Source organism: Carassius gibelio, chromosome A23 (genome assembly GCF_023724105.1).
Source record: "Carassius gibelio isolate Cgi1373 ecotype wild population from Czech Republic chromosome A23, carGib1.2-hapl.c, whole genome shotgun sequence".
Lineage (NCBI taxonomy): Eukaryota > Metazoa > Chordata > Actinopteri > Cypriniformes > Cyprinidae > Carassius > Carassius gibelio.
The window spans coordinates 9,176,910-9,193,492 of NC_068393.1; the positions used below are offsets into that span (position 1 = coordinate 9,176,910).

The 16,583-nt window shown below is 36.7% G+C and overlaps 1 protein-coding gene across 1 annotated transcript in view; it reads right to left on the bottom strand.

Moving 5' to 3' along the window:
• Positions 1 to 5,077, bottom strand: part of LOC127944359 (contactin-4-like) — a 48,915-nt gene extending 43,838 nt beyond the window's left edge. Inside the window, exon 1 of the mRNA XM_052540236.1 lies at positions 4,935 to 5,077. Coding sequence (XP_052396196.1) covers positions 4,935 to 4,989 — 55 coding nt within the window. The 5' untranslated portion in view covers positions 4,990 to 5,077. The remainder of the gene's footprint in view (positions 1 to 4,934) is intronic.
• Between the last annotated feature and the right edge of the window lie 11,506 nt (positions 5,078 to 16,583).

A 16,583-nucleotide genomic window follows, 5' to 3' on the forward strand; every position in this document is an offset into this window, starting at 1 on the left:
CACCCAATAGTTTCAATGGTTTTTGACTTGAAGATGAGGAAATACTACTGAAAAAAAAAACCTTAATAATGTCCTTATCTCATTTGTTAAGATGGATATTTTCTTAGACAAATTCATTGATTTGCTTCAGGAGGCCTTTATTAAGCCCCTAGAGGTGTGCGAAGTACATTTTTATGATGGACGGATGCACTTTTATGGGCTTCAAAATCTGGACTCACTGCCATTATAAAGCTTGGAAGGTGCAGGACATTATTTTAATACAACTCTGATTGTATTCGTCTGAAAGAAGCAAGTCTTATACACCTAGGATGTCTTAAGAGTAAGTAAATCATGGGGTAATTTTCATTTATGGGTGAACTATCCCTTTAATCTGCAAGTAGCACAAAAACACCCTTTTTCATTGATCAGTGAGAGAGTCAACAGCGGGAAGTTTTAACCCCCAAGATTTTCTTAAGAAAATATTTGTGAACTTCTTAGAATTTACCTTTAATTTGTAATTAAAAAATTCATGACTTCATAACCTCCCACCACCCCACTACTTTTTAAACTAAAGTGACGCCCATGGGATTAGTAGATATAGTGTGTTCCACATGTACCTGCCAAAAACTTCTTATGCAATCTTCTGATGCACATGGACATGAAAGTCAGCCCGCTGAGATGCTATCAAAGGCTAAAACGCATTAATTATCAAGTGACTCACTCACGCTAAACAAAGAGCGCTCTCATAATCAAGGCTCTGGAACACGTCAAGTGTGGGCGTCAGTATTAACACTGCACTAAAGCATCTGTCTGTATCCGATCAAGCTGTTCAAAATCAACATGAGCAGTTTTCCACACAACAGCTAAATGAGATATCCATACCAAAAATCTGGAACCAAAAGACATAAGGCGTATGTAAATAAAGACAGGGGTGAGAAAGATTTCAAAATGTCAGGTTAAGCTTGGAGCTGATGCAAACCTGAGAAATGCAGCCGAGAGTGAATTTCTATCATGCGAGGAATTAATGCTGCAATCACAGTTCATATTTGCCAGAGGACACGAGGACGGAACTGTCTATTTCAGAAACACCATGTAATTACAAGCCTTGGTGATGCTGCAAATATTACAATATGTTATTAAAATATTGATGGGGAGTAATCTGAAACCGTGTTGTCGCCTACGGTTTGATATTACGTTGCGAAGACTTTGCTTTAGGGCTTTACTGGTGCTGTGATTTCTGTCAACAGACCACAGCTGTCCAGAGAGACACACAGTCGCTGAGAAATTATCTATCCCTTTTTCAGCGCAGAACACTACAACACAAAAGCCCACCTTTGTGAAAAGGGAGGTCATTATGAAGGAAGTTGGAGAAAGCAGGTCTCTCTCTCTCTCCATCTTCCTACCTGAGGGGGGAAATTTATATGGCGGTGTTGCCCCCTGCAGCAGCACCAGAGCTGGAGGGAAAAGCCAAAGAGCAATTTGGAGGCCCAAATAAAAACTAATCTCAAATTCAATACCATCTGACAAGCCGATGAATTCGACCAGCTTACCTCAGCATGAATATCCAGGAACAGACAGGGCGCACAGGGAGGGAGGGAGGGAGGGAGGGAGGGAAAGGGTTTAGATGTCCGTGTGCCCTCCAATTCGTTTGATTCTGAATCAAGGGTTTTATTCATCAAATGAAAAAGCCAATCTTGGTAAGTTAAAATACACACCTGCACTCACCCACGCAAACAAATACACACACACGCATACGTGCACAAGCCACGAGCCGTGAAGTGTAGGGAACCATGAATTTAAGGAATTAGATACAGCTAATTTGGTTAACTTTGCTGCTAACTGTAACAGACTTGAAGGAAGTTAATGAAATATACCACAATGGATCAATTATGCTGCATATTTCCAGGGAAGTCGTGGCCTAATGGTTAGAGAGTCGGACTAATTGTGGGTGGGGGAGTGCATGTACAGTTCTCTCTCCACCTTCAATACCATGACTTAGGTGCCATTGAGCAAGGCATCGAACCTGCAACTGTGTGTGTGTGTGTGTGTGTGTGTGTTCACTGCTCGGTGTGTGTGTGCACTTCGGATGGGTTAAATGCAGAGCACAAATTCTGAGTATGGGTCACCATACTTGGCTGAATGTCACGCCACTTTCACTCACTTTCGTATGGCTGACCTTCTTCCTATTTATATGTATTTAAAAGTGTATTTATGAATTTGGTCTTTTTCAAATTCAAAACGTTTTTCTTCAATGCTGTCCCTGAAAGACAAATAATGTATCAATTATGTGTCAAAAACAGTCAAAAATACAATTTAATGATTGTTTAATTGCATACCCTTGTCAAAAAGAAGTGCGCTAAACTTTATTCAATGTTCAGTTGTAGTGTACATCAAATCTTAACCCTTGATGATACGGAATATGATATCAATGAGGAAAAAAAAAAGTGTGATGTTTTTACATCTAAAAATATATCTAGTTTATAATGTATTACACATCTCCTATTTAATAAAAAGTAACATTTCATATCCAGCTGTTGCACTTAGGCAACATTGTACTGTACCATCGTGGATCATACCTAACTATCATATCAAGTACCCTTTAAAAAATGAACTTGCAGATGAGATATTAATTAAATAAAATGCCTCTTAGGTGTACTTAAAGAGAGTTCACTTTCATGACTTTCTTAACACACTTAAGTACACTTTTAAAAATGTTTTTTTTTATAATCTCAAATTAAGTTAAACGGTAAAGAAAATTTTTAATCGTTGTTGTTGACTAAAATACTAAAACACATGTAAAGTACTTGATTTAATTAATAATAGTGATATTCAAAAATACATGTAAAGATAATATACTGTAGCCTATTTACAATGTACTTAAGTGAAAGCACTTAATTTTTTCTGTCTTTTTTCAAAGCCATTTTTTATTTCTTTTTATTAAGTACACTTTTCAAATGAATCCTGGAATGTACTTCTTCGAATCCTCTGTTGTCTAATATTTTGTTACATGGTTTCACTATGATTTTAATTTGTAAGAGCTTTGTTTTTATGTAATGTAGAGCTGCAGAGTCGAGATTTCCCTTCACTTGCATCATTATCTTCCTGACACTCTTTATTATATCTGATCCCAGATAAAAATTAAAAGGCAATTAGCTTCCCAAAATTTAGTAAAAATCATAAACCATCTAATTCAGTTTGCAGCTTTTGAGAAACAAAACTTGTGCCTGTTTTGAATTGAAGCTGAATTAACCAACAATTGGATGTGTTAGTGCTTTCCCTTGATTGTGTGGTTTGTGTTTTGTGTCTCTACTCCCCAATCAAAGCACATTTAATCAAGCACAATTATATCCTGCGCCTATTATATTCTACTGCAGTTGCAATTACCTGCCGCCATGTGCTCAAAAGACAGAAATTAAACAAACTGTTTAACTGGTGTAACTGTTCAATGGTTTTTAGTCAACTTTCAAAAAGACAAAGCAAATGAATGCAGTTATTTAAACATGTACATCTATAGAATACATTTGTATTATTATTATTATTTTTTTTACTTTCAAGAGTGTATCGAGTGCTGGCAATTAAATCACACATAATCATTTCTAGTGGGTTTGCTGTTAATGTAATTAGTATTAGTTTGGAGTGGATGAATAACATTACCATTTCATAATCCTGCAAGATCTTCTTTTAGCAGTATCAATTATTGACAATTAACTGTTATTTTGAAATCACAAACACCACTGGCAGAAGTGTCTTTGAACAGACTGAAAAATATAAAACTGATATTTAATGAAACATATTTCAGTATTCATAGAGAGATTCCTTTCTCTACAGTATGTACTACTTAGCATTGTTTAAATAAAGAGGAGTGGGGCTAGTTGTCACAAGGCCTATAGCTCAGTAACTAAAATGTTTTCAATCAAATGTCAAACGTGTTTTCTCTAGCAGTGAGCTGTATGTTTTTCAAACCTAGTTTGCATACATTCAAGCAAGAGTCAACTATAAAATGCATTCTGATGTCTTAACCTAAACATAATAGTGTGACAACATGCCCCGCTATTGGGTGAACACACCTGGCTACTATGTTATAATGAACTGAAGCTCTTTTTCAGAATAATTCCACAACATGACACAACCTGGTGGCGGAGAAAAGAGTGCTTTCAAAAATCCCTCGCAGCAGGAGTGAAGATCATGCAAAAGAGCAAACAGCCTTTTTAAATCAAAGACTTAAAAGTGAGAGGATTAAGTCTTACCCTCCCAGTGACTGAAAGACAATGTAACTGCTTCATCAAAAAGAGATCAATAAAGGGGCTTTTGTGCTTCCACTAGGCTAAATGAGAACATAAATTGTGCTCTCCAATAAAATAATGGCTGGTAGATTCATTTGCACATTAACCTTTTCGTGTCTTTCAAAGGTCTGGTTAAATTATCACCTCTTTTCTCCAACTTTGACACAAAGCAGCGTGGCCTTTAAATCAAGAAGTCTGCCGCCATGGTATAATGCTCTGAGTATAAGAGGTATAGTCCAGTGACGATGGAAATATGTCTAATGTATATTCTACCCAAGATGGATGAGTATAAAGCCTAAGCATCGAATCCCATAATTCCAGAAAGGAGTAAAGTGTTGCCACGGAGAACATAATGACACCTTCTTACCGCTGCCATAAATGCAAAAGCACCTATTCTTTATATGATGCAATATATATTACTTAATATAAAACCGCCACCCCATGGCATGACTGTCACACATATTGTGTGTCTTTGCTCATCTCACCACTGCGCCCATCCGTAAGAGTTGGATGGCTTTAGCTTTCACAAACAAATTGAAACCTTTAATTGGTTCCAGAAGATAAGAGACATCCCTGAATGAGAGGTCTGCCCATAATAGTAAATGACAAGGACAAATGTATGCCAAAGAAACAGACAGGAAAGTCTATTGAGGAGGTTATTAGGATGCCTACCTGAAAGGCATCCTATGAATAATTGCAGCACCAGCAGTTTCCATGACAACCCCATTTTAAATATTTGGAGGTCAGCGAGAGCTCACATTCAATTGAGGATAAACAGAATGCCGTCTTTGTCCAGACTTGATCCTCTGTGCCCTGAAATCAAAAGACAAGATGAGAAGAGTTAGAAAGAGTTAGCCAGACTAAAGCAGCCATGTTCAGCAACATTTCCTAGCTGTGTGTCAGGTAAATTAGTTTGTGTCTTCATGAAACCAGATTTGGAGAAAATTTTGCATTACGTCACTTGCTTACCAGTTAAATGGGTGCCATCAGAATGAGAGACCAAACAGTGGATATAAACATCACAATCCACAAGTAATTCACACCACTCCTGTACATCAATTAACATCTTTTGAAGCCAAAATCTGCATGTTTGTAAGAAACAAATCCTTTATTAAGACGTTTTAACTGTATTGTGTAACTGTAAGGTGTATTAACTGCCAAAACAGGAGTCCATAATCCATAATAAGACTTCCTCCTTTGAAAAAGTCCATCCTCTGTTCTCATTTTAAAATTCACTGACTTATTCTTAAGAACTGTTTTAGACTGTTATCGCTTGTAAACAGTGCTTGATCTCTGCATATTTCTCTCCTGATTCAGACGAGATAACTTTTTCACTGGAGAAAGCAATAACTTGGATAGTAGGGATGTAACGATGCACCACGAGCCAGTTGAAAATCAATACAAATACGTGATGATTCAAATCAGTTGAGATGTTAAACGAATGGAGATACGTTTGGGGGCAGGAGTTTATATAAATGTATCCCAGTTAAACTATGGTTAATATAGCAAAACCATGGTTAATTTGTGGTTACCATGGTTTAACTATAGTAACCATGGTTTTTGTTTTATTTGTAGTAAAACCATGGTTAATTTTCGTAAGGGAGTCAGCGTTCTGAGACTGTTAATGCACGCTGGCTGGTCTACCCGTATAATACACTTTAAAAAAAAAAAGAAAAAATGAAAATGATATTGTGGCATAAGAAACAACATTTATTACACAACTGTTGTCAGAATTAATTGGTGATTTCAAATTTGAAATTAAATCGTAAGCTGGATGAACAGTTTTGGAGAATTTGATGTTTCCCCATTTAGAAACATAAAAGTTATACTTGCATTACCGGAGAGGCATTTCAAAGATGGCCGCCAAGTGAAATGACTTGCCCTAAAGGGACTTTTAAAGGGACTATTAAAGCAACGTTCAGATGCTCTGCGCTTCTTTGTTTACCGCAATAACCAAGGAAACATTGTATCGCTTTTGTTCCATAAGCATCTCCTGCTGTCAGCGAGTGAGTCTGCGTCTCGTTCAGAGCTCTTTGTTTCGTGCAAATGTTTTATCTAGTATAGACGGTTTCATCGGGCGCACGCGCCTGGACCTAAGTTAACTTCCGGTCTGTGTTGTGTATATCGGTCTGGCTGCGGTGCCATCTACAAACGCAGTTAAAGTCAAGTTGATGAGTAGACTGAAGTTGGGCTCAGGTGGCTGTGCTGCGGGATGTGTTTCCCATACATTTATTTATTTTTGGAGACTCGCCACAATTTTAAAACTGATCGATTTTCAAAAAGGCTTCGTTAAATAAACATGAGTAACGTAACGTTACGTAACGTACTGCACGTTTAATAATAATAATTCCTTACATTTATGTTTAAATATCAAAACGAGGCACGGGTGTTTTTATATCGCTGTATTTCTGAAAGAAGACTTGCATGTTATATGCGTGATAAAGCAGTGTGTGAGCGTACCAGCTCTGCTTTGTTTATAGCTGTTACTGGGGAAACCTCTATTTCTCGCTCTTTATGTCTATGCTTTAAAACATCTCCTGCTGGCAAATAATGAATTTGCATATTCATTAAGTCCGCCTGATCCACACAGAAAACACATTTTGTTTGTTATCAAAAAATATCTACTCTAGAGGGACTTGGCAGTTGTTATTGATTCTATTTGGAGTCTACCGGAAGTTAAGTTAGGTCCACAAAAGCGCTCACGCGCATTAACGTTTGTTTATGTTGATGCCGTTGAAACCGTCTATAGTTTCACAAAACTAAAGTCAGAGCATTCTGTTTTTGTTTAAAAATGTCCAATTAAACAATTTCAGTTAGATTTTAAAAACTGCTCATGCTGCATGTATTCAGCATCTTTGTTTGGGTTGTGATTCAAATGCAGTGGCTGTCTCTTATTTTGAAGGGAAAAAGCATAGGTGGCCTTTTTTTATATGTAGAGATTTTTTTGTCTTATTTATTTGATTTGATTATTTGACATATTTCTGTTTCACAAAGAAATGTGCATCAATTTGTCCAAGAAATAATAAAAGGACACCTTTTCATTTATAATTTGTCTTAAATGTAATTTTGTTGAAAAAGAACCGTGAGAAAATCATATTGTGAAATCAGTATGATGAATCAAATTGAGTCATGAGTTGAGTGAACCGTTACAACTCTAATGGATAGAGGAAGCAAGAGTTTGAAGTTAAGAACATCTTAAAAATAATTCATTTATTTCTAATAAACATGCGACTTTTGCCTTCAGAAGACATTAACTGATGGAGTGGATTACTTGTGGATTATTGTGATGTTTTTATCAGTTGTTTGGACTCTCAGTCTGATGGCACCCATTCACTGCAGAGGAACCATTGGTGAACAAGTGATGGAATGCTATTTCTCCAAATCTGTTCTGATGGGACATTTTAAAACGCTTAACGTGAAAAACGCATAATAAATGGCTCTAACATAAACATGGTTTAATGTACTAAGACAGTGACATTAAAAGACCAAATTCACTAAACATCATACTAATAAAGTATGCTATCTACAAAAAATCAGATGAGCCCTGAATATGAAAGCAATGCATTTAATAACATGTTAAGCCTTTTCCTCCCATAGAAAACCATTAGAAGAAATCGCTTAACGTGGCTTAATGTACTTAGACAGTGATTTTATAAAACCAAACTCACTAAACATCATACTAATAAAGTATAATATCTATAAAAAAAATCAGATGAGCCCTGAATATGAAAGCAATGCGTTTAATAACACGTTAAGCCTTTACCTCTCATAGAAAACCATTATAAGAAAACGCATTCATATTCATGGCTCATCTGATTTTTTGTAGATAGTATACTTTATTAGTATGATGTTTAGTGAGTTTGGTCTGTTAATATCACTGTCTTATTACATTAAGTCACGTTAAGCATTTTTCACGTTAAGAGTTGGAATGTCCCGTTCTGATGAAGAAACAGACTCCACCTTGGATAACCCACAAAATTTCCCACAAATTATCATTTTTGGTTGAACTATTACTTTAAAGTAACATAAATAAAATAAATAAATAAAATGTTTTAGTGTTTAGATCAATACCTTTCAAACGGACCTTGAAAAGTCTAAGCAATGTCTTAGACATACTTTATCGCCAGTACTGTGAATAATCCTGTTAATCTTTGATTATAAAAAATTAAAGCTGACAGAGAATATGGCATATCTACAATTTTATTACTCATGGCTATAATTAGAGCCTTTACTTAAATCAACCCTCTCTGCCAACATCACACAAGGCTTTTAGGAGAGTTAAGAACTTGGCCCAAGGTACAGATCCCCTTATGCCATTATCTGGCCTCCACGGCTCTAATCATCTAGAGGGGCAGGGGCGTAGCAAGCTTTTCAAAAGTGTGGGGGATGGATGTGGTTTGTTTATAAACAATAAAAATGATGAACACATTGACAGAGGGGTACACAATGCAGGGCTTAAAGTTCTCTGGCACTGTGCGGGATTTCCGGCTTGCGGCGTTTGGCTGGGGAAAAAATAATCCTACATTTAAAAAAAAAAAAAAAAAAAAAAAGTAAAAAAAAAAATCAGAAAAAAAACGCCCACACAAAGCTTTTTCTCTGGTGGTATAAATAATGTAACAATTTACTGTTTTTAAACATTAAAATAATATACACTTTAATTTCATAGTTCCTCAACAGGTATGCAAACAATATCCCAATAATAGCAATTAGCATTAGTCTAAAAAACGAAATATAATACCGAAAACACTCGACATGTCAACAAAACGATTAACAGAACATCTTCCCAAACACATATCAAGCTTATTTAATAACCTCGAAAGCATAAACACTCATTCAAAGTACCTAGAAAAGGGAGATGTAAATAACCATAAGTTCCCGCCTCCTCAGCACGAGCTGACCGATAACACCCCAAGAGAGGCGGGACTTAAGGCAGAACAGCCAATCATCAGCCGATCACACTCAAAGCCGGTGTCAAGTTTGAGAGGGAGGGGGGGAGGAGGCAGCCGCGGCGAGCGCAGACACAGAGCGGTCAGAGAAACGGAGGAACGACTGTAGTAAGGCGTTTGTGCAAAACTGCGGAAAAACTGCAGAAAATGTGCGGGTGTCGAACCCTCTCACCGGGAAAAGTGTGGGTGTTAAAACCCCCACATCCCCCACGGGTGCGACGCCCCTGTAGAGGGGACACTTCAGGCAACTAGCTCTCACACATCTGCTCTAACACAAGATTACTCAAGCGCTCCAGAACACACACTCAGTGAATTCACAAGTATTTCCTTTTTTTTTTTTTTTTTTTTTTTTTTTTTTTTTACAGTAGGCTATATTCTTTGAAGGTGAAATTAAAATCAGATTTTGTAATTACAACAGCAAAATTGCAAGTGTGATATTAAACAGCTCTGCAAACCAGAAGAGTGCTCCAGTGATGATGTACAGTATTTTTATACGGAAAGTTGGCATCACACTGCTGGTTCCCTTGAGAAAAACCTGCAGACGATAAGCTCTGTGATTTTAAAACATTTTTTAAACATTTTGTTTATCATGATAATCTTCACAAATGAACACAACCTAGATGGCTTTACCTGTTCAACCTGGCAACCTATGTAGTCCCATTTAACCTTTTTTTTTAAACAATAGCTGTTTTCAAGACAAATAAAAATGTACAAATAAAACATAACATATATTGAGTAAGAGTTAACCACAAATCTAATTTCAGGCATTTAACCAAAAGCCTGTTCAAAAAAGACATTGACTTTAGGATGATGGAACCGAAAGCGTTAAAATGCTAACCATATCAGTTTCTTGCCAAAAAAAATACACAATCCCTGCAGTACTCTACATCAAGTACCTATGATAATATTACTATCTGTTTTCTTTCATTTTGTGAAATAGTTCCAAAAGCAGGAAAAAATAGAATACAGACTCACAGAGAGTTTCGGTGAACCATTCCAATAGAGATGTTGCTTGTATTCGTTCAATAAACAAGAAGTTAATGTATAAGTTAATAACTCCTTTTTTAGGCTTTACTCCTACACTGCACTGCGATAACGAGTGTATAACCAATTTACACTCAGTCACTGGAGAATTCATGTACTGTGTGTCACGCTGAATGATTTATGAAGTCTTGCTAGAGTATGGCATCCACAGCACTTTTAGCACACTCAGTGTCTAAATTGGTGCAAGTTTATGTTCACTCATTCAGTCGACTATACCAGTGAAGTAATGTAGGCAATAGGGAATGAGGGTGTAGGTGTTTTGAACGAATTGTTTAAGTGAACAATTCAATGACTCGCTCATAAAGACACTTGACAAAGTCACTTATCACCATCTGCTGGTGCAACAACGTAACCTGCAGAGAGACACTCTGAAAATCTCCCAAAATAATGCATATGTGTCACAGTGTCTGGTCTGTGTATCCCTGGGTGTCCACTACTGGTCTCACTTCCCCATAGAGTCCCCACTTCAGGCGCTACATTTCCAACAAGCCTTTGTCCGATTCATCACTGCAAACCTGTTAATTGCACTTTCTGTTTCATGGAGTCCTTGGATTATGTCACCCTACTTTCTCGTGTTCCCTAGTGTTTTTAGTGTTTCTTTGTTTTTGGACTGCTTTTGTTATTATTGACCTCTTGCCTGTCTGTACTACGATTTTTGGATTCTCCCTGTTAAACACTGCTATTGGATCTCTCTGTCTGTGTGTATGTTCATGACAACATGCTCCAGAACTTGTCAGGTAGTGTAAAACAAACAGTGGAAAGTTATGTGACTTTCGTCATTCACTTTTACGAAAATCCCTAACTTAGGGATTGAATGCAATAGCACATGAACAGTATAAGCAAGAAAAATGTTCATCAATGGATATGACCATGTCTGTTATATAAAAAAGTGAATGAGACATGAACTGCATATTACTAAAGCACATCAGCGCTTTTCAAACAACTCTGCCTAGCCAATCATATCCAAGGACTGCAACTACAACAGTAACCTACACATGTATACATGAAAACAGCTTGGGTGTACTTTATTAACCCACTGAACACTGTTTTGGAAACTGTCTCTTATTTTATGTGATATTTTAATAGGTTGTTGTATCCATGATATAATTTCTAAAAGGATTTTCTTGAAAATGACTGTGGTTAATTAGGCTTCACCTCACAATGGTCATCCAATAAGCAGGTGCTTTATGCAGCACAACAAAAGTGAATTTATCACCCATACAAATATCAAATACTTGAATGCTCACCAAGTGCAGAATTATTAGCAGAGACTGAAATGAAGGATATATTAAAACTAGTTTTCAGCCAACAAGTGTCATGATATCCACACAACATTACCCAACCCAAAGAAGTCTTTTGGGAGGACATAAATAAAACATCCTTCATCGATCACATCCAAACAAGCATACAATTCCTCGAGAGAGTTAGCCATTAGCATCGCTATTGATCTCAGACTGTTGCAAATCATATGTTGCCAAAATCTTATTTTGCTAAAATACTTGGCTATTTTCAGTAGCTGTGGACACACATAAGGTTGCCAAATGCCATTTCCTAACAGCAGGGGGAAATTGATCAGACCAAATTCTGAGCTGCTGTAGAAATTAAATAACACTTTGACACATTACAAATCTGTGCACACAAAAAACAAGAAAAGCATCATTAACCATCTATTGTGTGTTCACATGAAATCAATAAATGGGTCTAACATAAACCTAGAAAATGACAGCATAACTATCACACGCCTTTGTAAAAACATGTCTTTACTACCAGGATCTATGCATGCTATTGGCCTTTTAAATGTTTGCTTTGTTTGTGTGATTGGCAGTTCATCCATTACGGCTTGTGGATGCATTTCAAAGCTGTGAACATGACATACAATTTATGTCTCGCTGCAGACCGAGTGCTCACAGCCAACAATCTGAGCTGAAAATGAGCCCACAGAAAATGTATCTTTCCTTTAAATTCTGCTTGATGCCATAACTCTGCTTGATGCCATAATAAAAGGCAAAATGTGGCATGTTTTATGCTTTAAAAGGGGATCTGTCTGGAATATTTGCAGACATTCACATTTGCACTGCAATATGACAAACGAGAGCAAGAATAAGGCACAGAACTCACGTTTGTACACCACAAAAACACACCTAAGAGCAAGACTCCGGAAAGCATGCAATGGCTGACATTATAGAAACTGCAGACAAAATGTACAATATGCATGCTCTCTACTTTTTAAACAAAAATGAGACAGACACCCACTCTTCCCAGATCTGGCAAGATCTCGGTTAGAAAGTAACACTCTAAATCTTTTACCTGGCTCCCTGGATTTCACTTGATCCACAAACACCATCTTTGAGAAGAGTTTCTCTGCAAACCCAAGCATGATTTCACCTATAGGCGACTGGCCCCTTAAGAGTGCAAAATGAACTGTGGTGTTTTTAAAACCTCAACTGACATGAACATTTGAGAGAAGCGGTTGACAACACGGTCGAGCGGTGTGTAAAATTCTCCAGCTGGTATTGTGCACTCTGACTGAACTTTAATCTGGAGGGTGTGAATGAAAAATTCATGTTCAGTATCCAAAAGAGCCAAGAAACCACAGTTACCAGATTTATCTAGCTGGATATGACTGAATTTTGAATGAAGCACTTCAGAGAATCTACTGGTTTGCATTCACACTTCTATTCATATTATACCACTGTCACTCATAGTTATAAACTTTTATATGCAAGTAAACTTGCCCCATAGACTTCCCTTGTAAGTTTATTTGCATCAGCAGATTGTTTCGCTTGTTGTTATCAAAGTAGGGATGAACTGAAAGTATTTTTCTGTAGTATTCGGCAGCGTCTGTGGCACGGGACCCTGAATATTTGTTTATTCTCTCTCTGTAATGACAGAGGTGCGTGCACAGACTGAAACGATTCATGAAGTTTCTGACAAATATTATTTGGCTGTAAAAATTGGTGGTGCAGAGATTTGAAGCATGCATCCAGCAGGTACAGCACATCTCACAAATCAGCCTCGACCTGCTGCATATAAACACCAGCTCTCTATGACTCAACCAGCAATGCTGGGAGAAAAGGGAAATGTAATATGTCACAGAAGACAAGCCTTTCTCCTTGTCTCTTCCACCTTGACTTGCATTAACACAGAGGTGTGTGCAAACAATCTGGCTTCCCTAATGATGCCTTGAGAAATCATCCAGTGTTTCTACTATTATTATTATTATTATTATTATTATTATTATTATTATTATTATTATTATTATTATTATTATTATTCTCTGACAAGCCAGCAGAGTGCAGCAAAAACTTTACCTCTAGTGCAAATTATTGCTATGTATGAATGAGTACTTAATTTTAGTCTGGAATTGTATTCTTTCTTTAAAACAATGACTGACTTAAACATACTCAAGAAAATAAAACCAAACATTAAAACATAAATACTTTTATTAGAGATTTTAATTGCATAAAGATCAAAATGCAGATTTAAGACTTAAAGCACACCATGTCAAATGATTGATTTATTTATAATAATTATTTTTTTTAAATAAATAAGATGTCTTATGTCACTGCTTCCCTAATGTTCAGAATTAATATGGGACAGAGGTGCATATGCTGGAAGAGGCATTGCAAAAGACTTAAATCAAGCCCATTGTCAAGAAAAATATGAATTTGATATAAGAGAATCATCTTGTGAAATAAATCAATCTGTTTCAAAAACACTGAATCAAAATGCAGCATGTTTGTGCATGAAGGAAGTCCTTTTGTAGACCATTCAAACAAAGAAACAAAGAATCAAACAATAAGTAATCCATCCAATCCGTATTGCTTCAAAGAGGGTTGTGAAGTTATTTTATTGCAATTACTCACATCATTAAAAGAATGATTCCCCTCAACCCAGATCTCTAGTGGCATCATAAACACAAGTGGAATAGTAATTTGGCAGACAGGATACATTTTTAATAATATTCCATAAATATATTTCAGTGTTTTAGTGGTTAGATAGACTGGAACTGATTCCAACCAGTTATTCCGAGTACTATATTTTATCATTCATTCACAGATGGATAACAGAGAGAGGTCCAGAAGCTGCAGCAGTGTTCACTGACCGAAAATGGTTGTAAAAAAAGGAGAATAGAAAGCTAAGAATTTGGACATATTATGCCAGTGGTCCAGTCCTCGTGCATATTTTGCATGACTCTCTATTTAACACACCTGATTCAGATTTCCAGCTCATTAGAAGAGAGCTCCATGCATGATCTGTGCTCCGCTTGACATGGTCCCTACACAGTGTTCTTTGCTCCCTACTCTCTGAGTACGGGAAATCCATTGAAGTTTTCTTTAATTTGGAACATCCATTCATGGATTTTCAATACGCCATGGCCTGCAGCATCTTCACACACCAACAAAACTTACTAGAGAAGTGGGAATGTGAATTACCCCTGTAAATAAATACAATTTAAATTCATGTCTCGCACACTTAAATGCCATTTGAATGGAACATATACACTCCCTTCGAACTGGAATGATGATGCAATATCCTGTGAGGTCCACTTATTCGGTCAAATAGAACTAGCATCTGAAGTGATAAGAGAGACATAATGTGCAGAGCGGTGGAACGACTGGATGTGACAACCACTGAATTGTGCAATATTGATGAAATTAAACAAGGAATGTAGAAGTAATTATTCATCTTGAATGATGAGTTTGCAACAGCAAAAATAAAGGTTTCTCAAAGGTTCTTGTGTTGGTTATGTGGTTTTTTGAAGACACACACAAAAAAAAACACATAACCAAACAGCTCTTCAGAGCAATTTTGGTCATAGGCTCTACATATAGATGGTTTTCTAAAGAATATAGAATATAAAACTACTTTATGGAGCTTGGAATCCTTTTATGAGTGCATATAGCATTAGACTGTAAAAACCTTTCTGGTTCTAATCGCAACCTTTATTTTTAAGACTAGAGCATTTAGAAAAATGTTCACTAACATGAAAAAAAAAAAAAACTTTCACTATAACCACAAATTCTAATAACATTTATCTGTTTTATAATCTGCTTATTTGAACGGTCTAACAAAATATAGCTCTTGTAAGTATAAAAATGCCAGAATATTTCTCACAGCCCATAAAACACCAGGCTGCAGAATAATATCTCACTTAAATATAAAGCGTCATGTATCTCTTCTTCTTCTTTTAAATAGCCCTAAACTATTAATATTGTTTCCTTCTCAAACTCGTTTACCTTCTGGACTTCCCACAGTTTTCAGCCTCTTCGCGTCTGCCAGTGTAACAGCAGCATCTCTCTATCCATTCCAAAATGCCAAAGACGATCGAGCGCTCTTCACAGGTGCATCTGCCACAGAGGAATTGTTTCTGCTTTTTTTCTGCCTCCGGAAATCCAAGATACTCCTTGAGAGACGGTGAAACGCGCGGGTGATACCCCGCTGGATTACTGTGCGGCAAATGAGAAGTAAAGCAAACGCGTCACGCATGGAGTATCCTCAGTGCAGCCTCACGGATCCACTCCACACTGCGCCACGCGTCAACGTGTGTGGAGCCGCTCGCGCTCACATCCCCGCTGTGACGCAACACAAACTTCACATCACTTGATCAGTTCATCGGCACAGATGAAAGAAGACACGTGGAAAGAGAGTGGGAGGGATATAAAAAGACTTTTTGAGCAGTAAAAAGTGTTAGAAGCTCTATCAATAATGGATTAAAAACATGATATCAGGTTTAAAATGTCCTCAGCGCTTGAGACCTGTGCTAATATGCGCATTCCTTATTCGGTAAAACTCGAGAAAGTGCCTACTAAGAGCAGTATTATTCTCCTTTAAAATAAAAATAATAATAAACATTTAGAAAACCTATTCTTTTTAAAGCATCTCATGAATTAATGAGAAAATAAAATATCCCTCAGCGTTAGGCAAAATCCACTACTGAATAATTGGCTCCTTTTCAATTCATGAGTGTAGCTACATTTGAATTGAATTGAGGATTTTTGGAAGGTTGTGCAATATGGCTTAAATAATTATATCTATATCTATATTATGCCTATTTATTTCCTGATATGCTGATTAACTAAGCTCTGTCCTTTAAAACAATTTTCACAGCTGTTTATTTAGCTATAAACACTGAATAGAAATATGTTTCCATTCACACTTCTATTCATAAACCACTGACTCTGTAACTTAGCTACTTATTGAGCCTTATTCAATCCTTAATTATTGTATTATATAATAATAATAATTTTATATAAGCAATAAGCCCTCAAGGCTGTGCTGTATTATGAAAGTCACTCAGCAGTGTGTTATGTGGGGGTAAACTATGCTT